Genomic DNA, 23,050 nt, shown 5'->3' with positions numbered 1-23,050 from the left:
ACCCGTGTCAATAATTGATGTTGCATTTCAGAAACACGACATGCCTCAACCTCGCCGAAATGCTCACGCCACGCTCGCTGCATTATGCAAAGTTAACTGTAAGAAAGATCAGAGTGAGGATATGTGACATATGAGATCAAGCATGCAAAACCTTTTTTTACACTTTGTGGCCATGATGATTTAAAACCTGGTAGACAAATATGTGCTGGCAGTGCTTACAAGGTCAAAAGAATACAGCTTCTTTAAAAAAAGCATCATTTTTGCATAGATGGATTTTTATTTTCAAATATTTGACTCAAGGAAAAAAAATCCAACGAAACAACAAGCAGCTGCACTGACGACAGGCAGAAAGTAGACACTCCTCTTGGTTGAGAATAAAATGTTCAGTGAATCTAGTTTAGTTGATGATTTGGAATTTCAGGCTGCAAAAGAAAAGAAGTGATTATGTTTTTGTTGCAGAATAAGAGCACTCAGGCCCAGATATTCTAAAGGACTGTATGTCCTTTGCAAATGCACTCTAGGGTTTTCCTAAAGCCCTCATAATGGGGCCTTTACATCTCATTTTGTGCTGCCAACCAAATGGTGCTGCTGCACTAAGCTCACGTTTAAAAGATGTATTATGCATGCAGTTAACAGGGTGGTTTAGGCGAGCAGTCAAAAAGAGCATGCGCCTATTTCTTCAAAAATATGTTTTTTAGTTTATCAAGAGAAAGGAGGAGAATGCAGTACTGTTGTAGAAAATGAAATGCCCCATTATCAGCTCAGAAAGCCATGTTTAACCTAATTATTTGTTTCCACTGAGAAGCTGTTTTTATTATTTTTCCTACAGATTATTTAAAAATTTCCCTGTCGCGTTTGTGTTTAATTTGCAGAGAAATGCTAAATTCTCTTTACGGCTGAGTTTCTTTTGCATTTGTGTGGCAGCAAATAATGAACTTAATTAAAAGTTGTTGCTCAGAAAAACAGGATAATGGCAGCAAATGACGTCCAAATAATTGGAGCAAAAACAGGCACAGAACGTTGTTGGATTTATCTGAGCTTCATGTTTTAAAACTCAGATTCTTGAAACTTATTGCCCACAAAATAAGTCTCAGGAGTCAAGATTCTATTCATTTAGGATATAAGAACTATGGTAAAAAAATATGTAAATGCACCATTGTCAAAAAAAATTTAAGTAAAAGTGACACTGAACAGTTTCCTGCTCCTGTCCCCTACTGGTTGAAAGTAGAATTACAACTGTTGTAAACAACCTTGCTGCAGCCTGCTGTAGCTAGTGCTCACAACGAGCTAACACTAACATGAGCCAACTAAATCTAAAATAAACTATGGAGTAAAATGATCCACACTGTTGGACAAAATATAGTAATACTTTACAAGTCCAGTAACAACAAAGCCAGGCCACCATCGGTCAGTGATTATATAGCCTCCTTTAGCTCCCTCAAGTGTGTGTAGGCCAATCTTCACTCATGTTTAGTTCTTTGCTCCACCTCCAAAAGCATTACTCCTGGATTTTTACTTCCAGGCTCCACCATGATGATAACAAAAAAGCTAACTTGTTTTTTTTCCTTCTTCCTGTGTTTTTTTAATGATAGTCAGCAAACTGTAAAAGCTAACTGCTAGCCCTTTATTAGTTAGCGAGACAGAAAATAGCTAACAGCCGTTAAGCAGGTAAAGAGCTCCCCCTAGGGCACCTACCTGCTCCATAAAACTGTTAAATGCTGTTTCATGTCAGCAGAGGGCTACAGAGTGTTGTCCCATGGGACGTTGGTAAAGTTTCTACCAACACGATCACTGAACTCCAGTTTTAAAGGAATAGGTTGGCGCTGCCTTAATTAAATGTATGTAGATTTTCTCAAGCCCCTCCTGAAGAGCCCCATCACTCATCTGTCTTTTGAGTTATGATCAGATTATAGGTGGATGCAATTCCAAGTCCAAACACTGGTGGTGCTAATGAATCCATCTGGGAATTTCTAGAGTGATACCTTGTACGAGGATGTTGGAGTAATCCTTGGCTCCTCTACAAATACTGGGGCTCCTTGATGGCCCCATCCTGATCTTTTCACAACCAGCATCGTGGTCCTGACACCAATTTTCTTTATAACACCTAAGCATGGGTTGGGTTGGCTGTAATTTTATTACCTGAACTGAGACTTAAAAACAATAAGAACAGTCTTCGCTTGTGTCCTCGTTATGTTTAATGTTTTTTTCATCACCTGAGTAAAAAGCCAGTGGATCTTCATGCGTTTGGCGTTAGCGTAGCTACACTCGATGAGGCGTGGCCTGCCGTTCACGTCCACCAGGCACTTGTTGTCGTCGTCGTCGACGGTGGGACTGAGGAGCCCGATGTGGAACTGCTGGGTACTGGTGTAGTACACATTCTGAAAGAAACAGCACACCCTTATATGAACAAAACACTTGGTTTGTTCAGACAGCTGCAGCTGACTTTTGGATGATGACTCGCCCACAGATGTGTCCTCACAAGTGCCTAACTGTGCTGTAAATGAATCTGGCTTTTAAGCTTTCTTAAAATAAAAGTGACATCTATATGAAGCTAATTTACATAGAACAAAAAATGCATATTTATACAATTTTCTATGTGAACAGATGACAAGGAACAACCAGGCGATGCAAATAAGTTCATCATTAATGCAGAAATGCACGAAAACCTAAATGTTTCTGCTCTTTCTCTCTCTTTCTCTCAAGTAGAAGATTTCTGAGCTGATTTTCCAGAAGCAGATGTTTATTTTGAGCGAGCAAAAATCAGTAAATTATTTGCAAGAATAAAGAGGAAGCATGTAATGTACTTACTGGCACACAGTTGGTTTTAGTTTGGTGTGGCGCCACAGAACAACTAACAATAAACTGTGAAAAACAACAATACACTTCACTATTTATTGTGTGATTGGTGGTAGGAATGTTTAATTTAATACAAACATTTACTACAAAAGATTAATCCAATAATGTTGTTTAACTTTCTCAGCTATAAAGTTCATGAAAATACAAAAATGTTGTGATTTTACTGAAGCCAGTTTTTGCAGTTTAACTATTGGGATTGCATATGTAAGGTTATGAAGTTCATGGTTTTCAACTCCATACAGCTGTCCCCTGTGCACAATTACACCGTGTAGAAAAACCAAGGTCGGGTGTTCCTCAGACTGTTTACATTCCAGGAGAAGAGTCCAAAGGAGAAGAAGAAACTTTACTTAATCAAAGTACTTTATTTGTGATTAAAATTATTAAGCACAACAGATGTTGATCAACAATAATCAAGTGAATGATCTGTGAAATAAATATGTCATGAATTATGTTTAATGAAAACAGGACTACGGCACAGACATACTGATCCTCATCTCCATAGAAACGCATGACACATTGTTCCAACCAATCAGAGCTTTCGGCTGCCGCAGGAGAATCTGGTGTTGACTTCAAGTGTCCAATCCACTTTACTGAAACTTAAAACAATTCAGAGATATAAAACAAGGCAACGCCATTTTTAAGTCAGTTCCATTTTGACTTCAGTTCTATTCAACATCATCCTAAAGAAAAGCACAGCCTGTCCAGATGTGTTTTCTTCTCTAAACTAAGAACTGTGAAACGGGAGATTTTCGTCGTTTAACAACCAGACGACGTCCTTTCAAAATAAGAGCACCTGCTGACGCCGACGAACGGTACCGGGGTCGACCCTCCAGACGGGCTTTGAAACGTTGCGACCGCTGCACCGACAGCTCCAGCGTACATCCGAGGTTCTTGGACCTGGCATTTCCTGATCTACCTGGGAGACCCCCCACTGGGTACGTACACGGCAAAATAGCGGCTCATGTCATCACTTTATAAGCCTCGTGATATCTAGTCATAACAAAGACGACCAGATTCCTTTACGTCAGCCTAGAGAATCTGAACCAAACACACCCACACACACACGCACCAACACAACATCCGAATCCATTCTCATCCATCACAGAGTAGTCCTGGTAGATTGTTTAGAATTTATAATTCAGAAATTAAAGATTCTCAAACGATCCCATCTCTCTCTCTTTTTTTATTGTCTCAAAGTCAATACAGAGTGTTTAATTAAACTCCCTGATGATAAAAACAGCCTATTCTTCTGTTTATAAAAAGTGAACTACTAACAGTGTATTAAAATACAACTTTAGATAGTTACATCACTTTGATTCTGTTACACAAAATACTAAAACTTGCAGTTTTAAAATAATAAAAGGAAGCTGAGGGTAACAGATTTTTACTTCATATTCTTCTTTTCTCTCCCACTCATCATTTCATGACCCCACGGTGACCCGCTGTGAGGGAACAACGCCTACGGTGGCCGGACTTCAGGATTTCACTCTTCAGCAGAGAATAGATAAAATTAGCTCCACACCTCCACCTCAACCAGATAGCAACTAAAAAGGAATAATTATGAATATGATGTCGATGACCCCTTTTTCTGCATGTTGATTTGATTTTACGAATATTCTGTGGAAAATTCAGTAGTCAAACTAAACTGGAGACTAGATCTTTACCTTCGCAGAACTGCAGAAGAGTTTTATTCCCCCCAGTCCACATTTGTTCTGTTGATCTGGAGAAGGTTGGTGACGATGGAGACATTCTGTGGAGGATCTTGTCATTCGTTCTAGCCGTATTCTTGTCAAAAAATTGGGCTCATTCCTGTTGGAGTCCTCCAGGGTTCCCCCTTATTTTCAATCCTGCTTGGGGAATCCGTGGACAGAATCTCATGTAGGTTTTGGTTTGGGAGCGTTTGGGTTTTTGCAGATGTTGCGATTTTTATTGGTTAGTCATCAGTGTGCACTCTGGATTTGCAGCTGTGTGTAAAGCAGCTGGTGTAGGAGCCAGATCATCCAAGTCTTAGGCTTCCGCTCTAAACCGGATGACGGGGAATGCCCGCCTCAGGTTGAACGTGCATCTCTGTCCAAAGTAAGGATGTTCAAGTAAGATGGCGTTGGTAGGACGGAGTGATTCACTGATGATGCACTGTTCCTGTCAGATAAAAAATGGTGAATGACAAATAACTCGCCTTTTTATGGTGATTTTCTAAGTCGGACTACTCCAAAGTGCTTTACACTACAGTGAATTGCTCACTGAGGCACACTGACAGTGGAATGGGCGCCACCAGTCCCTCTGTCTAACACCAGCAGGCAAGAAGGGTTAAGTGTCTTGCTCAAGGACACAACGACTGATTTGGTTTGTGCCTGGGTTTGAACCGGGCAACTCCTAATCCCAGAGCCGCTGTTGCCTCATCACAACTGATTTACTGGTCCATTCTTGCTAACCCTTGCTTGTAGCCACAAGATGTGGATTTTAATCCATCCATCTATTTTCATCTGCTTATCTGGTCGAGAGGGCAGCAGCCTAAGCAGAGAGGCCCAGACTTCCCTCTCCGCAGCCACTTGGGCCAACTCCTCCAAGGGAATCCTACGGCGTTCCCTATAGCCAGCCGAGAAACATAGTCCCTCCAGCATGTCCTGGGTCTTCCTTTAGGTCTCCTCACAGATGGACGTGCCTAGAAAACCCTACCAGGGAGGTGTCCAGGAAGCATCCTAACCAGATGCCCGAGCCACTTCAACTGGCTCCTCTCCATGTGGAGGAGCATCAGGTCTACTTTGAGCCCCTCCCAGATGACCGAGCTTCTCACCCTATCTCTAAGGGAGAGCCCAGCCACCCTGCGGAGAAAACCCATTTCAGCCGCTTGTATACGCAGTCTCGTTCTTTCGGTCACTACCCAAAGCTTGTGACCGTAGATGAGGGTTGGCATGTAGATCGAACGGTAAATCGAGAGCTTCCGGCTCAGCTATCTCTTCACCACGACAGACCAGTACAACGCCCTCATCACTGCAGACGCTGCACCAATCCGCCTGTCGATCTCGCGCTCCATCTTTCCCTCACTCGTGAACAAAACCTTGAGATAAATCTCGGGGATTGAGACCAAATATACAAAATCCCAGCAAAAGAAATTGTGAAATGAGTTTCCTCCATAGGCAGAGGTGCTGTGTGCCGATAGGCATAGCAGGCAATTGCTACTCCCCCATCCCGTTGGCTGCACAGCCAGAGGCTGGCTGGACACTGCGCTGGACTGCAGGTGTTCACTGATGATGCACTGTGTTCTTGTTTGGGGCCTCAAGACACCCTTCCAGCACCACTGTCCATAGAGCGACCAGGCTCATCCTTAGAGATATAGACAGGAGCTACATGTCAATATTATTTAAATAGCTAATTTTAGCAACCACGGTTTCCCTAAAGTGCTTTACAGAAGCACTGCAACAGTACAGAGATGGAGCTCCTAGCAGAGTTCCTTTATTTTAAAACAAGTCAGCTGAAGGGTTAGGGTTAGGGGTCTGACACGGACTCCTCCTGGTGGCCTCCATCCGGAGATGTTTGGAGCACATTCCACTGGACAAGACCCAGAACTAACTCAGGGAATACTATATCCAACTTGTGTTCACCCAAGAGGAGTTTGAGAGTGTCTCCTGTGAAGAGGATCCCTTTTCTAATCTGAATTTATTAGAATAAAACTGCTGTTGTAAAATATCATGACACCTCTAAACTTCTCTTTTCATCAGAAAAAAAATGAAAATTATATTTTTTGTTTGGCTGCTCTCAGAAAATTCCACTCATAATTATTTTATTCATCTCATTTTCTCAGCGCTCCCAAATTGCCTCCTACTTTATTTTGTTGCAGCAGATATATATTTATGCTTTTTAACCATCTGTTTGGTCCTCCTTTGATTTGGCGTTGCTCATTTTTGGAGCAGCTCAAGCTGCCAAGGTGTACATGTCGTTATGCTATTTTTCCCCGTTGTTGCTGTGCTTATGTCTATATTTTATTACTATCTGAGCTGAAGTGTTGTTCTGTGTGTTTTCTGCCAACATGTTTGAAATAGAACGCCTGTTATTATTTCTCTTCCTTCCATATGAGGCTTTGCTTTGTTTACAGCAGCACCTTGAGCACAAAATCTATAGCTTTTCGTCAGATGAATGAAAGAAACGCAGCTAACACATTCTGACTGGAAACACATATTTTTTCATATGCATCAATGCTGGGGCGAACCCCTGTCAAAAGTGCACTTCTATAATCTTGGAGATTTCTAACCTCACCTGCACTGAACCTAAACATTGAAAATATAAAAAACAAATCTACTTATTAAAATGAGCTGCACAATTTGCATGAATTGTAAAACTGCAAATTGTACCAGCATCTCAAAGATTATTCCTATTGAATGAGTTACTTGTGGTGTTATTGCTGCAGGTGCGATGAGCGTGCAACGTGCCATGCAGAGTCATTTAAATGAACAGAAACAATGTGAGATCTCTGTCACAGCAACAACCTCTGAAAGCAATCTGCTCAACATAATGGGATGGAGCAATCAATATGAGCTGGAAGAGGCAGGAGAAAAGAAATGATTATCACGCTGCGCTAACATTTTAAGACACTTTAACTTATGGTTATTTCAGCTGAAATTTATCTTGATGGAGAAGTAGAGTACAGTTTAAGACACTGAGTAATGAGAAATGGGTAAACCGCACATAGTAAACAGGATGTTTGTATGAATGGATCTGCTCCTTTTTATGAAAGTAACTTCAAGTTGAAGATAATAAAATGGGATTTTATGTGTTTTTGTGTTATTCAGACTCAGTTAGGATGTCTAATATGTGTAGCGTAATGAACGTCCTGTTTTCAACCTAAAGGTCATGATCTGCTGTGTCTGCTCGAGCGGAGACATAAAGTCTCTGACAGCCTAATCTACATGAGATAGTGGCCAAGGTCTTTCATGCACTCTGCTCATCCGAACTGCTTCACATCTGTTACAGCACAGACGAACAACTATTTTGATAAATACATAATCAACAACTTTGTTAATTACCAATAATAATGTGAGCCTAATGTTCAATCAATCTGTGAAATAACAATGTTATTACTTGATATTATAGTCCTGTGATCAGTAGCATTTTACAAGTTATAATCTTGGACATTTGCACTAGACACTAAAGACACGTAATGCTAAAGCCACACGACACATTTCCTTTTGTCTGACCCAATCAGAACCTTCGTTTCTGGCTAGGCGTGGTTATCTGTGGTGTTTATATAAACCCTCTTTTGCATGTCAAATTCTGATTCGCCAGTAAGCCAAAATATGACAATTATAAAAACTATTCCACACCACCTTTTCTTTAGTTCAAAGCGTTCTAGAGAAGTTCGGACAGGCCATCCAGACTCCGTCTTCAGCCATAAAGAACCTCAGACAAGTTGGATCAAATCTGTTGCAAGTTACAACTGACCGCAACGTTCCTTCAGAATAAAAGCTGAACCTCACGACCCGTTCAGGGTCTCGGAGACACCAATGATAACCTGTTGTGACCTGGAAGCATTCCAAGACTAGTTTGGTCGGAACCGCTGCTTTACTACTGGCTTCGGTACCAAAGAGGGTCCAAGAGGACCTCGGCATTCTGGATGTAATCGGAGGCTTCCCCTGGGTACGTAGACCGACAGATGGCGTTTCATGTGTGTTATAAATCTCCTGCTAAAGTTTAGAGCGAAACATTCACTGCCACTTAGAACTAACTGCTTCTCCGGATCCGCTGGTTCTGAATAACACACACACACACACACACACACACACACACACACACACACACACACACACACACACACACACACACACACACACACACACACACACACACACACACACACACACACACACACACACACACACACACACACTATCATCATTCATCACGTCTCACTCCACCGTAGTCCATCAGTACACAGAGTATTAAAGTTAGTCTTGTTTAAAATATGTAGAAATACATTTCTTAACTATTTTAAACCCGACTCTCTCTTTCCTTGGAGTTAATACGAAGTGTTGCTTAATCCCTGCAATAAAAAGTTCTGATCTTCTGGTAAAAATATTCAAAGATCCATCAGACTGATATTTCATATTTCTATGGAATCTCACATTTTATGGTTCATAAAGTAAGATGTAAATGACTCATTCTTTACATATGCTACAAAAATATTTTTTTTCTTTTAAGTATGGAAATAAAATTATACTTGGTTAAATGGAAAGATCGGCAGTAGAAACACAGACTGACTGCTCTGACCTGAGGTGTCATCCCATGGCAAAGATACAGGATGGGAACGTTGTCGTTGTCTGGGCCCTGGTCCAGGCAGAGGTCGCTCTTTAGAGAGTTCTTCAACTGAAAAAATAAACAGACAAAATGTAGAAAAATTGGACTTTTTCACAGAAAATGTTGAAATGGTTTTAATCAAATGTCATGTTTTAAATAGTGATTTCCAGTGAGATTCTGTTATAAATAACCCCTTCTTGCATCTTCTCTTTTGCCATATACACCACCTCACTGGGTGAGATCATTCGATCACATGGCTTCTCCTACCACTGCTATGCAGACGACACCCAGCTCTATCTGTCATTTCCACCAGACGACCAAATGGTCTCTGCACGAATATCAAACTGTCTCTCTGACATATCAAAATGGATGAAATCCCACCATCTCCAACTCAACCTCTCTAAAACTGAACTACTTGTCATCCCAGCAAAACCATCCATACAGCACAATATCTCAATCCAAAATGACTTCCTATCTCTGGCTCCTTCAAAGGCTGTTTGAAATCTGGGTGTTGTGATTGATGAACACCTGACCTTTAAAGATCATGTTGCCTCTGTTGCTCATTCATGCCGCTTTGCGCTGTATAACATACGAAAGATCAGACCATACCTAACACAACATGCCACCCAGCTCTTGGTGCAATCTACTGTCATCTCCCGCCTCGATTACTGCAATGCTCTTCTAACTGGTCTTCCAGCCTGTACTGTGAGACCTCTTCAAATGGTACAGAACACAGCGGCGCGTCTGGTCTTCAATCAGCCAAAAAAAGCACATGTCACCCCTCTGTTCATTGAGCTCCACTGGCTACCGCTAGCTGCACGCATCAAATTCAAATTGCTAACACTAGCATACAAAGTCCAAGACGGCATGGCTCCCATCTACCTGAATCCTCTTGCAAAGGCTTACGTCTCGGCCCGGCTGCTCCGGTCATCACAGGATCGTAGGCTAGCAGTGCCTACACCACGCTCAGGACAATCCAGACTCTTCTCATGCATCCACAAATGTGGAATGACCTTCCAAGCACTACAAGAACAGGGGCTTCCTTTTCGACTTTCAAGAAACTGCTGAAGACCCTGCTCTTCAGAGAGCATCTTCTAAACTAGTGCCCTCCCTGCACCTGTCCCCCCATCGGTCCCCCCTCTCTATGGTCCACTCCTTGTTCTCTCCTCTCCATCATCTCCATCTGATTCATCATGCTGCCTCACTGCCACCTACGACTGACTGGAAATTGGTTGTTGTTAGCTTCAAGGGCAACATGCCGATTATCACTTGTAAGTTGCTTTGGACAAAAGCGTCTGCTAAATGCATAAACATAAACATCTTAAAGAGGGCTTACACTCATGTCAATAAATCGGCAGTGGTCTCTAGAGCTGCTGTTTCAGGAAGTCGAAGTTAGCCGGAGAAGTAGAGGGCAAAAAACAGCAGGTTGCTGGCCAGCATGGCCAGTCATGCTTCAAATTTCTTACATACAAGCCACAACAAGGCATCTAGGCTCCATCAGTGGATAAGCTGCCCCCACGTTGGTGCACCCAGGCTACTGTTAACCCATCATGCTCTATAACAAATGAGAAATTCACTTAGTACCTCACCGAGATGCTGCAAAGACCTGTCACACTGTTATTTTTACAGAATATTGATAACAAGCCATTTCTGTTCACGTGTTGGTGGTAGCTTGCAGAAAATCTATCAAGCATTTTGAGGTTGCTTCATCACCTTCTCTCCTAAATCCCTACAAGTGCATCATCTCGTCTTCAAAATGGAGAAACCCAAACATTACGTGGTGCTTGTGGCAGTGCGTGTCATGAAAACGTGTTCAAAACTCTTGGAGTTTGGACCACCAACAAAGAGAAAAATATAAAACAGTTCATACCCCCACAATATCCATCTCCTACCAGGTTCAACCACCTTCAATTCGATCCTCAGAGCATAGAGAATAAAGCAAATTACAACAAAACAGAAGCAGCCAGTGCAGTTTAATGTGAAACGTAATCTGAATCTGCTTTCAATATCGTTTTATAAAAATGCTAATCAGAAGAGTTACGCTTTGTGAACATGACTCAGTCTTTCATGACCAGAGGGTTACTCACGCTCGTCATGACAAAGGTCTGCCTGATTGCAAGATACAGAGTGCACCGTAGGGAGTTCCAGGGATCCTGGTTTTGTATGAGGACGGAATTATACAAACACAGAGGATAAGAAAAACACACAGCTGGGAATAATTTCAGCTCCCTACTGGCTCCAGAGACGTCTACTTCTATCTGGTTCTCAGTAAACTCACAGGTAGCTCATTGTTCTGCCAACAGCTTGAGTCTAAACACTTTTGGTGCCGGAAAACAACAAAAATAAATAATAATAAAAGCAGCACTGAGTGACACCTGTACAGACACAGTCATAACAAAAGAGCTTTAAAACATTCCTTCAGATCTGACTGGGTTTTACTGTTACATGTCATTTAAAAATATAATTTTAAGGCAAAAGTAAAGGATTTTGGCCTCCAGCCACACCTTCATCTCCTGTTCGAGAGGAAGGAAATGCTGTGAAAACCCTGCGTGTGAATTATGAAACAGCATATATTTTAAAAAGAAAATACAAAGACAGCGTGACTGAAGTGGACACTTTATTAGGTACACCTGTACAAATGCTTGTAAAGAGAATTTGCTAATCGGCTGATCACACAGTGCTGTTCCCTTCAGCATTACACATGGAGATATAGTTGAGAAAAAAAAAGATGCATGGTTGTTAGTACCACACATGCAGGTGTGAATATTCAAGAAACTGCTAAATTGAAGGGATTTTCACCCACAACCATCCCTTGAGTTGACAGAAAATGGTCTGAAGCTGCGAAAATATCTAGTAAATGGTAAACAGCTTGTGTTTGTATAGCGCCTTCTAGGGTTCTAAATCCCCCCAAGGTGCCTCACAACACATTCAGTCATCCACTCATGCACACACACATTCACATACTGGTGATGACGAGCTACAATGTAGCCACAGCTGCCCTGGGGCGCATTGACAGAGGCTTCCTTTTAGTCTCTGCTGGTCTCAGGTCCTCCAAAACAGCCAAATAATGGAGTTTAAACTTCTCCATACCATGCAGTAACATTCTCCAATTGCAGAATTGCAGCCAGAGTCTCTAGCTTGCAATTAATCTAGAGGAATGTCTGAGTCTGAGCATTCAGCGCCCGGCAAACGATTCTCCCTGAGCTCAGGTAACTTTCCAATCATCCCAGACAGCTCCTCAAATTTCCTAAATACCAGATAAACACCCACGCTAAACAGCAGAAATCGGGTAATCATAAATCTAAACAACTTCGATATCCTCCTCCTCCTCAGTGGTGGATTTAGCAATTTGGGGGCCCAAGGTGAACACAGACATGGGGCCCCTTACACATAATTCTCAACAATCTTACCTTTAATTGGATTTCCAAAACTCTCCCCTCTTCTGACATGAGTTATTTTCCCTTTTTATTAGTCCTCCTCCTTTTTCATGTATTTCCCTCCCTGTGAGCGCTTTCTATATTTGCTCTGCTTTCTTTTTCCTGTCAGTGCTCCTGTGCTTTTTCCTTAGTTTTTTTCTATTTTCCATTTTGATCCATGTTTTCCTCCCTTTAAACATTTTCCATTGTCTTTGCTTTTCTGCTTCCTTTGATGTTTACATCGAAACCGACGTCACGTTCAGAAGTGAAAATAAAAGCTTTTATGAAGCAAGCTGCTTCTTTCTCTTATTGGAGCCGCTAGTATAACTCCATTTCATGCTTCATGTTTTGACTTTGAGTTTGTTACGAACACTCCCGCCTCTCTTCTTCTTATTATTTGTGGTCTTACGGCACTTGGCAAACAACAACAACTTGGTGCATTACCACCACCAACTGGATTGGAGTTGAATGACTACCAATCACTTCCTTTTTGTGCATTGCCATCTTAATAACCCTCTCATGACCATAATTATAACAGGGCCGCCTGGTATTTTTTAATCTTATGGCTGTAAAATTGTAATAAAAAGTGCAAAGTGTGTGTAACTCTTCTCCTTTTTTCAGAACAACCTCAGCTTTCAGTGTATGGTTTGTATTTAGAATTTATTTCTATTGAAGCCTTTAAAAAATCAGCTTAAAAGTGAAAAAAGCAAAAAATGGATTTGAATTTTTTTTGACATTTATTAATGAACAGGAACTTCAAAATGACTGGGCGAACAATTTGGAATAAACATTTTAAACTGAACTGTAATGCATCTATTCCTAAAAAGTGTGAACCTTGGTATCTTTTTAGCAGTTTTTAAGACCATTTATTGTTGTAAACTTTCAGACATTTTATTTGATGGGGTAGGCCTTGAAGCAGTTTCTCTCCAGCTTCCAGCCTCCAGAGTCCCACTCTGCACACCTCACACTGCCATGGGGTGCTTCTCTGGCACACCGTGCACTGCTATACCAAAAACTTTTGTTTTAGCAAAAATAATGATTTATTGTAAATAGATAAATAATGCTGGAATGAAGCTGAATCTTACAATTAGCAAATAGTTGTGGGTTGTTAAAATAAAAAAATAAAAAATAAAGACTGAACATGTCATGGTCTGCGTCTGTGTCTTCCCCATGTGTCTCCTTATGTCCTCCATCCCTCTTTAGATTCCCCTTTTGTGTCTCATAGCGCCCTCATGTGTCCTTTGTCTGCGTCCATTATGTATCCTATGTTGGTAGTCCTTTAAGTCTATTCCTCCCAGGTCGTGTCATCTCATTCATCCCCAGGCCCTCCAGGTCTCATTTACATTCTGTGCCCTTGTAGTCCCCAGCTTCTTTGTCCCCAGCTCGACGTGTGTGTGTGTGTGTGTGTGTGTGTGTGTGTGTGTGTGTGTGTGTGTGTGTGTGTGTGTGTGTGTGTGTGTGTGTGTGTGTGCTTGTCCATTCCCCATTCCTGTTTATATTAGTGCATTTGGTTGTGTGATGGTGTGTGTGTTAGTCCTTCCCGCAGCCTTTAGGTTTAGTTTTGTGTTTTAGAGTTTTTTTAGGTTTATTTGGCCCTCCTCTGTTTCTGTTTGCCCATTTTGATTATTAGGTTCACCTGTCTTCCCTCCAGCTCTCACTTCACACACCTGCCGCCATTTTCCCTAATCACTTCTCCCTGTGTATATAAGCTCTGTCTTGTCTGTGTCTGGTGTCGGTTCATTGTTGTTGTTTGTCAGCGTTGTTTTGTTGCTCTGTGTGAGCTTTGGCGTCTCGTTCTCCAGTTCTTGTGCTCTAGGTGAGCTTTGGTTCCAGTCACCAGTTTTTTTTTGGATTTTTGGACTTTTGGCTCGCTGCCCTTTTGGATTTATTTTTGTTCCTCCTTCAAAATAAAAGGAATTTTGCTTTATACCAACTCCTGCCTCTTGTCATCTGGGTGATCTGCATTTTGGGTCCTAACCATCTCTTCAGCGTGACAGAACAAACATTCATACTCTGGTTCACCGGAGATCTGTCCTTCTTCGTGGTCACTGTCTTCAGATATACGCCTTCTGGGACACCTAATAGATCATGTTGATTTTCTTTGAGGCATTTCCATAATTTCATGCCGGCTTTATATACTAATTAGCTTCCCCATTCCGTTATCCGCTTTCACCGCGGCGCTGCGCTCCGCTGTACTCCGTTTCAATCAGGCTGTACAGCAGGATTTTCCCTCGTAGCAATATTTTCCATAACCCTGATTGCTTCATGCTATAGATCGTTGGAAAGCTGCTTTTATGCAGTTTTAGGAACCGTTGGAATTTTTTGAATCTGATCAGCCATTCAAAAGATACAAAACGGAGCATTTTGGATGACAAACTCAGCACGTCTCTGAATCTGTGTTGATTCGTTGCGCTCAAGACAGGGAATCCCGGTGGCTACCGTAATGTATTGTATAAGCACAAAAAGCCCCATTTTTAATCTTTTCAGCACTTTTGGAATTTTACAGATATCTTGAACAGTTCAGGAATTATGGTAATGAGAAGTGTGCATGTCCAATCCCATTGGTGGCGACAGGTTGGTAATAAGAATATTGTGGCATTAACAGAGGGGTGTCGGCAGTCAGGGCTAGGGGGCCCCCCAACACAAGGGGGCCCCAGGCGGCCGCCGACCTATGCCTAATGGTAAAACCGCCACTACTCCTCCTGAACAACCAGCTTACCAGATCCATGATTCGATAACTTTGAGTTTTCAGGAACTCTTTGTCCTGTCTGTCTGTAGTAGACAGACAGACAGGACAAAGAGCCTTGGGGAGATAATTGAGGAGATAAGGGACGCGACTACTCTCTCCACGAAATGGAAGAAAAAAAAAAACCAAATGAAAACTGCTATACTTCCTGAGCTACTGTTACCCCTAAGCAGCAGCTGTGTGGACAAAAATACCTAGCTGATGCCAAAGGTTAAATGATAATGGAAAATCTTGTTGGAGATGATGTAATACTGTACCAACAGTAGCTCAGACAGTTACTCACATGTCACAGATGGACCACAGTAGAGGTTATTTCCTGTTAGCTAAAAAACAGGAAACTAAGGCTGCAGTTCACACAGGAAAAAAATGAATAAAGATCGCCCGTACCAAATTACAGACTCAAAAAACCACTTTGATTAAACAATGAGGCATAATTCATCTAAAGAAATGATTTACAATGCTACAACCCACAGATCACTGAAGTGGGTTATGTTTCATCTGATTGTATAATTTCCTGGTTTTTAGCATTTTAATGATATTTTCTCAGTTTCTTGTGCTTTTAATGACATTTGAATTCATTTAAGTCTAGATACATTTTTGAGAATGGATCTTTGAAAACCCCTTGTGGATAAAGTCCATATTTATCAATCCTGCTATATTTTTAGTTTAATTTTCATTACACTATAAGAAAACACAATTTGAAATGTTTTTAAAACAAATTAAGTCAGATCCAAATGAACCTTCATGCAAGATTAGCAAAAATAAACATATTTGATCCATTTATGCCTCCATCCTCACGCTATATATTTTCCGGTCATCATGAATTATAATTTATTTAAAAGTTCTTCTTTTTTTTTTTTGCATTAAACAAGGCTGACACTCAGCTGTATATAATGAATCTCTGAGCCACCTCCACTGACTAGACCATGAAATGCATGTGACAAATACAGAATAATGAGGTCGGCTTTCTCAGAAAAATGAATGTAACGATGTCCATCGATGTGTTTTCTGTGCGAGTTCCCTTTTGTAAAAGAAAAATAATAATCCATAAACATAGAGAGCAGTGCTGTGACAGAGCAGCCTGCGTGCCACTCTGTATTAAGGCTCATCATGGTGATGCAAGGTGGGAGGACTGTGGAAATAAAGCTGTTTGAGAACAACTAGAGATGGGAAAATAGAAGTGCTGCCAGCAGACCCTGTTGGCTGTCAGTTTTTCTTGCAGATCTTCCTGCAAAGCTCTCCAGGGGATTTTAATATACATATCATTATGTAAGCTTCAGCTAATTCATCTTTGTATCTAGGCCAAGAACAAAACATTAATGAAAACAGGGAAAACAAAGTCTTTCAGTAACTTCTCTTTAAGTAACGGAAATAGACAAAGTGTGCTTTGGACGGCACCCGTCCACATCTCAATACAAACAATTTCCTTTAGTCAGATTTTTTCTTTTTTCAGATTTGAACTGAAATCGTGAGGAAGAGGATGGCGGTGGCTTACCACTCCGTATGCGATGGTGTCGCTGTACATCCTCATCTCAGAGTAGATGTTCACCAGGTACCAACGGAAAGTTTTGCACTGCAGCCTTTTCCTCAGAGCCTTCCTCTCAGAGATGTCACCGATATCGATCCCCGAGTCCTGGGATGTGCAATATTCAGACACGCACGCACGCACGCACGCACACACACACACACACACACACACACACACACACACACACACACACACACACACACACACACACACACACACACACACACACACACACACACACACACACAGTGTTACCGTGAAGGCTCTGACATTAAGTATACTAGAATGACTGGATAGATTTGTCAAACATATTTATCATCCAAAGTTAACTGTTTTTGCAACATCATTATTGTTAGCATGTCATAAATATCTATGCAGAGTTACCATACCACGCTAAGTTTATTTCGACAGCACGTTTTAAAGTAGCATGACAGCTGACCAAAGTGCTGAATAAAGATACAAAAAACAACAATGATAAAAATGGCATAAAAAGGTCAGACCGTGAGATGAAATCAGATTTCAAAAGCATAATAATGGGCTATTTAAAAAGAGCTAAGCGATGGGGCCTGCCTCGTGTGCAGAGGAAGCTCGTTCCTGAGTTTCGGGGCGGCAAAAGAAAAAGTTCGCTCCCCGCAGGATTTATAAAGCTCTTTGGGAGCAGACAGGAGCAGGTGGTCGGTCGAGTTGTATATTTAGCAACCTTTTCGCTGTGGTTAGTAAGTAATTTAGACTCTTTTTCAGACTGGTTTTCAGAAAAAATTTATGACATTTTCCTGGAGTTACTGAAAACTTCTGGAGACTCTGACTTGCATAGTTTTCGTAAGTAACAGACATAACTACCCCCCCAAAAAAAAGCACCCTCAACTCAGTCCTTTGCCGACATTCAAAGCAGGAGACTTTAACTCCTCTGTGTCAAGACTCAATCCTGGATTAGACTTTACACACCACTAAAATTAGTAATAATAATCATGTTAATTTCTAAAAATATTGTAAAAAGCCTAATTAACACTTCTAAAGCGTCTCTCCTGGGTACCAAAGTCTAGATAAAGGAGGAGAATCTGAACTGTGACATTAAATAAAAATATCTGAAGAAACTTTATTTATAGATAAAACCTTTTCAAGCAGCTTTTTCTTGCCTCTCTCTCACAGCATCCATTATAATTAGAAACACATGATTAGTAAAATGGATTATGTAATGATGTCATTTAGTGACTTTTAGAGCGGGACCTGCTGGTGGTTTGGCGAGTGGGTCGGTACTGACCCCTAGTCTTACCTAAAGAAACATTATTACTACCTTATTTACATACTGTTGGTAGAATTATTTTTATGCTGTATTTGGACTTTATCAATTAGTATGATATTAAACTGCTACTAATCTGTTTTTTACTGCTTTTTATTCTGATACTGGTTTTAGCCTGGCTTTTAATGATTCATGTATTTACCAGTTACCTTAAAATATTAATTTGATTACTGACTACTGATTACTCAATCCAAGATTAACTTAGTTACTTTACTGATTACTCTATGTTAAAAGTAACTAAGTCAGAAGTTTCTTCGTTACCTATTTTCAGCAGCTGCTATTAACTCTACCCATCGCCTCAACATAAGAAACAACGATCAGTTTAGCTATGCCAATGCAACGGGTGAGGCAGCTAAAAGCTAACATCCAGCATGAGCAATACCACTGACACCCGAGATTGCTGTGAGCCACATTGTAGAATTGCCGAACGGCACCGCTACTCATGATGCAAAATTAACACCAACCAAAAAAAGCACCATCAGAACCTAATTCTAACCCTAGCCCCAGAACACAGAACAACAGACAACAGCCAAGACAACCCTAGCAATAAAACCCCAACAAAACATCCCAAAACACACCAAAATAGGAAAAAAATTACTGAAAACCAGCTACCCACAATCATGGACGTAATTTTCACTTAAGAAGTGGGGAAGGGGTGGGGGTGGGGTGGGGTATCTTGGTCCTAGAGCTCGACCAGTGTCAATTTAATATTGCGTAATATTGTTTTTGGATGGTAAAAAGTGCAGGGGTCAAAACTTGACTGTAGAAAAAGTGGGGGGACATGTCCCCCTTGTCCCCCCCCCCCCCAAAAAAAAATTACGTCCATGCCCACAATGCACTTCTCCCATTGTCTGTTTTACAGTGGGCGGGGTCACTAGTGACACTAGTGACTGCGGAAGAAGCAGCGGGCGGGATGCATTGTGGGTAGCCAGGTTACCAGTTGTTTGTTGTGTTTGTTTTGTTGGGATTTTGTTGTTAGTCTTTTGTTCAGTGTTCAGAATGAGCTATGTTTGTGGAGCGAGGGTTCCATTCCATTCAGAATGCCATTCGGTCGATTAGTAGCTTTGCATGTTCTGATTGTAGTATACCTGCTGTTGTTGGTTACACGTATTGCTATTCCTGTCGCCGTTTCAGGCTAGTCAGCTGCTGCGATATCGTTTGCAAATCACAAAAATCGTAACTAGTCACAGACGGTGTCTTGGGCAAGTAACTTTAATTTGATTACTGATATGAAAACAGCAACACGTTAGATTAGTCATTACTGGGAAACGTGGTCATTTTAGAGTAATGCACTACTAAGTAACACATTACTGACATCACTGGTGTTAAGCTAGTTGACCCTTGGTCATTTTGGAGCGCTCAATAAATAAAGATGAGAGCTAGTGGCTAATTTTTCTATACAAATAATGTATGACAAATTAAGCATTTTAGTGAGTTATTACTCAAAATGTAACTTTTTTCTATAATTAAAGGATTGTTTTTGGCTTGTGTCACTACTTGTTACCATCTTTTGCACGTTGCTATTTAATGTAAGAAGTTAAAGTGCTGCTGATGAGGCTCTCTGCTGCTTAAAACCATCACAAACTAAGATGGGTGCAAACTTCAGATAAACACTGCAGATTTTCACGTTCACACTTAACCCGGCTGATTTTTGCCATGCAGTTAAATCTCAGGGCTGATTCTGAGGCTACGTTTCATGCTTGTTGAGTACAGCCTCTGTTAAATGGCTCATTATTGACTGAATGAATCGCCTGCAGATGTTCATTTCATCTATTTATAATATGGATTTACATATTCAAACAAATTATGCAGGACAAGAAAAAAATTTGACGCAATAAGCAAACATTTATTTTAGCCTTCGAGGGATGCTAAATTTATAAAGACAGAGTATAGGATCATTTTTAACCTGATTAAATCCAGATCAAGCGCAAATAAGAAATCTGTACCTTTAAAACAGAAAAACAGCTATTTTACAACTTGTGAGGCTTTTTCTACTAAATGGGCTGTTGAGACAGCAGATGTAGTGCATTTCTCAAACAGAGAGATCAACAGAGATTATTCTGAAATAACGCGTGACTAAATAAAATTAACTACGTGCATCTTAGATCTTTGTATCGACTTTTCTTTTTGCTGCATTATTATTTATTTTGCAGCCAAGTCACAGCTGTAATCCAATTTCCTTCTGCAGTTCATCCCTCCAAATGTTCTTATCAGCCTCCAGCATGATTTTTAAAACAAATAATGTTTCCATTTAGACCAGTCTATCGAACTATATTAGGAATTTATTTATTCACAAGCACGATTCTAATTCAAGGCCAATCTGTGAGTGACAGAATAATCATTTCATTTGGGTCTTCGAGAGGTGTCGGGAGCCTTGTTGAAACAAAGACGACACTTAACCCTGTGACACACAAATTAGGAGGCTGCAGAAGGGAGCGGGCATGTTGCCGCTGCAAGTTTATGGAGTTTTAAGATTTTTGGTTGTGCATTTATAGATTTGGTTCTCGACAACAAACAAAATTGGATTTTCCTTAAAGAGCAAGTCACCCCCAAATCAACTTTTTTTCTGATAAACTGTATAAATGTGTGTCTAACTGTGCTGCAGACACGTGTAGTGAATAGTTTTGCACTTTAGTGGATTTTAGTAAAAATTTTAATTTTCTGCCTAAAACTGTCAGTGTTGTGCCGTTGTCAGGTAAAAACTCTGCACTGCATTTGAATTTAAAGCTGCCATTGCGATTGGCTAAGAGGTACCCTAGAATGTTAGCTGGCACGATATGATGTCACAATGTCGTTGTGAGTCTGTGTGTGTGTGTTTGTGTGTGTGTGTGTATTTGTTAGCGGCTCCGCCCTCTCGGTCTGCTAGGCAACAGCATTTGTTGCATTTTTCAAACAGGAAGTGGGAGTGGAGTAATACTCTAGTAGGGGGTGACTTGCTCTTTAAAAAACACAATAATGAGTCTTTGGCTAAATAAAAAGCTGCTTTCATTTTCACCTTTTCTGGTCAAGCTGAGATTAGCAGATCATTTATGGCAAGGCAGCTTTATTTATATTGCACATTTCATACACAAATGTGCTTTGATGATGAGATTATTTATGTCCAAGACATTTTCATCTGAAGGACATGATTTTATATATATTCTTTAAAGAGATAATCCACTGTGAAACTTAGTCGGGTGCCATCTTCCCCACACTGAGCTAAGTGGGAAAAAGCATTTCGTAAACAGTCCAGTTATTCTCCTAATCTCTCAGTATTCTGTTAGCTTTAGCTTAGCACAAACAAGGTAAGTAAATGCTAACAGCTAGCATTTTGATTTAAAAAGTCTTGAAAATTAATAATTTTTTCAAGTTGACCTCAATTATCTTACATGACTGTAAATGAAGGAACCACAGGAGCCCATTTAGCCTTGGGACTACCTTGTGACAAAACATTGCTGTAAGCCATCCTGAACTAATTTATTTATTTTTAGTGTACTGAAATCTTTCGTATTTTGCCTGACGAATGTTAAAGTGAGTGTGTTCGTTCTGGTGTGCATGAACGGGTTAATGAACGCATTATTTTGCCATTCGACTTCCTTTACTCTACGAAGCTAAAGCCTAGCTAAAACATCCTGTTAAATGTAGAGTTTAAAAGTAGAACCTGCAAATGCGGCCACCATAGGCAGTAGTGGTCACTATGCTGTGTGGAGGACGGACGTCGTGGTGTGTTCCTTTTACTCAGACAACATACAACTATACATAACATCGATTTAAGAGGCACCCAAAGTTTATCTTGCAAAATAAACACGTTTCCACCACAGCTACTATTTCTATTACAAGGAGCTGCTATATTGAACCTCAAAGTTGAGGACTCCTTAAAATGATTTAATTTGTTTAAAATATTTGATCTCAATCAGATATTCTTGGTTTATTAAGGAGTGAATAAAGAAGTGCATTAATGATGATTTATCTAAAATCAAGAAGTGATCTCTGAATTGTGACCTGAATGAGAAAGATTCCAGGAAAGGTCATTTTGCTGCCAAATTCAAACACATTTTAGCTTTTTAAGGAATACTATGCTCAGGACCGGTGAATAAAATATGTGAATGAAACACGCTGTAGCAGTAAAACAGGATGTGGTCTGAGAAAACTAAACACACATTTTAGGATAAATGTTATAGTTAGCCATGCTTTAAACAGAAAAATTGGTACGCTACACCGAGGATTTTGATATAAGAACATCTGTTCAAATGTTGATCTAAAATTAGACATTTCAACAGGATCCAAATCCTCTGATCTTAAATGAAAAAATTGTGGAGTGTGAAAACTTAGCATTACAAAAATAATTTAATGAATTGTTTTATTATTTTGATAACAACCATCACGCACCTCCATGGGAATATTCCAAGCCATGTAGACGTGGCTTTTGAACTCATCCATCCAAACTTCTGCCACTCTGAGGGCGTTTCGCCGCACGTGAGACGTCAGATCCTCAGTGTAGGGCTTATGAGCGCGCTCAATGTGGGCGATTCGAGCGCAAGGAAGGACCTCAACGCTGCCTCCACACTGCCACACCTGAGTTACAAAAAAAAATCAACATAGAAAAGAAACAACTGTTACAAAACCTCAAGGAATGAAAAAAATTGCGCAATAATTGAACCTTTTGCCGTATTTTAGTCAAATTTTCAATTAAATAGTGACAACCGACAGCTACTTTATTGTAAAACAGTTTTAGGATCCCTTAAGTGTTGCAGGTCACGAATGCTTAAAGCACGTACAGGCTGACAAGCAGCTGCCCCATATCACCTCTGCCACCAAGTGTGTCCCTGACTGTGAAACAGGAGACAGCGCTGGAGAATGTCAATAGCCCCAAAGAAGAAGGGGAAAAGTCAGTCTAAAAGCCAATAGCACCAACTCCTCACCTGACAGAAACCTCC

The 23,050-nt window shown here is 40.6% G+C and overlaps 1 protein-coding gene across 1 annotated transcript in view; it reads right to left on the bottom strand.

Moving 5' to 3' along the window:
- Window positions 1-23,050, bottom strand: part of galnt18b (UDP-N-acetyl-alpha-D-galactosamine:polypeptide N-acetylgalactosaminyltransferase 18b) — a 166,534-nt gene that overhangs the window by 7,667 nt on the left and 135,817 nt on the right. Inside the window, exons 7-10 of the mRNA XM_054732061.2 lie at window positions 22,503-22,688; window positions 16,802-16,939; window positions 9,118-9,213; window positions 2,214-2,378 (exon numbers count right to left, since the gene is read on the bottom strand). Of these exons, the coding sequence (XP_054588036.1) occupies window positions 2,214-2,378; window positions 9,118-9,213; window positions 16,802-16,939; window positions 22,503-22,688 (585 nt within the window). The remainder of the gene's footprint in view (window positions 1-2,213; window positions 2,379-9,117; window positions 9,214-16,801; window positions 16,940-22,502; window positions 22,689-23,050) is intronic.

Source organism: Nothobranchius furzeri, chromosome 9 (assembly GCF_043380555.1).
Source record: "Nothobranchius furzeri strain GRZ-AD chromosome 9, NfurGRZ-RIMD1, whole genome shotgun sequence".
Lineage (NCBI taxonomy): Eukaryota > Metazoa > Chordata > Actinopteri > Cyprinodontiformes > Nothobranchiidae > Nothobranchius > Nothobranchius furzeri.
The sequence above is the reverse complement of the archived record's forward strand: the minus strand, read 5'-3'. Positions and strand labels throughout refer to the sequence as shown.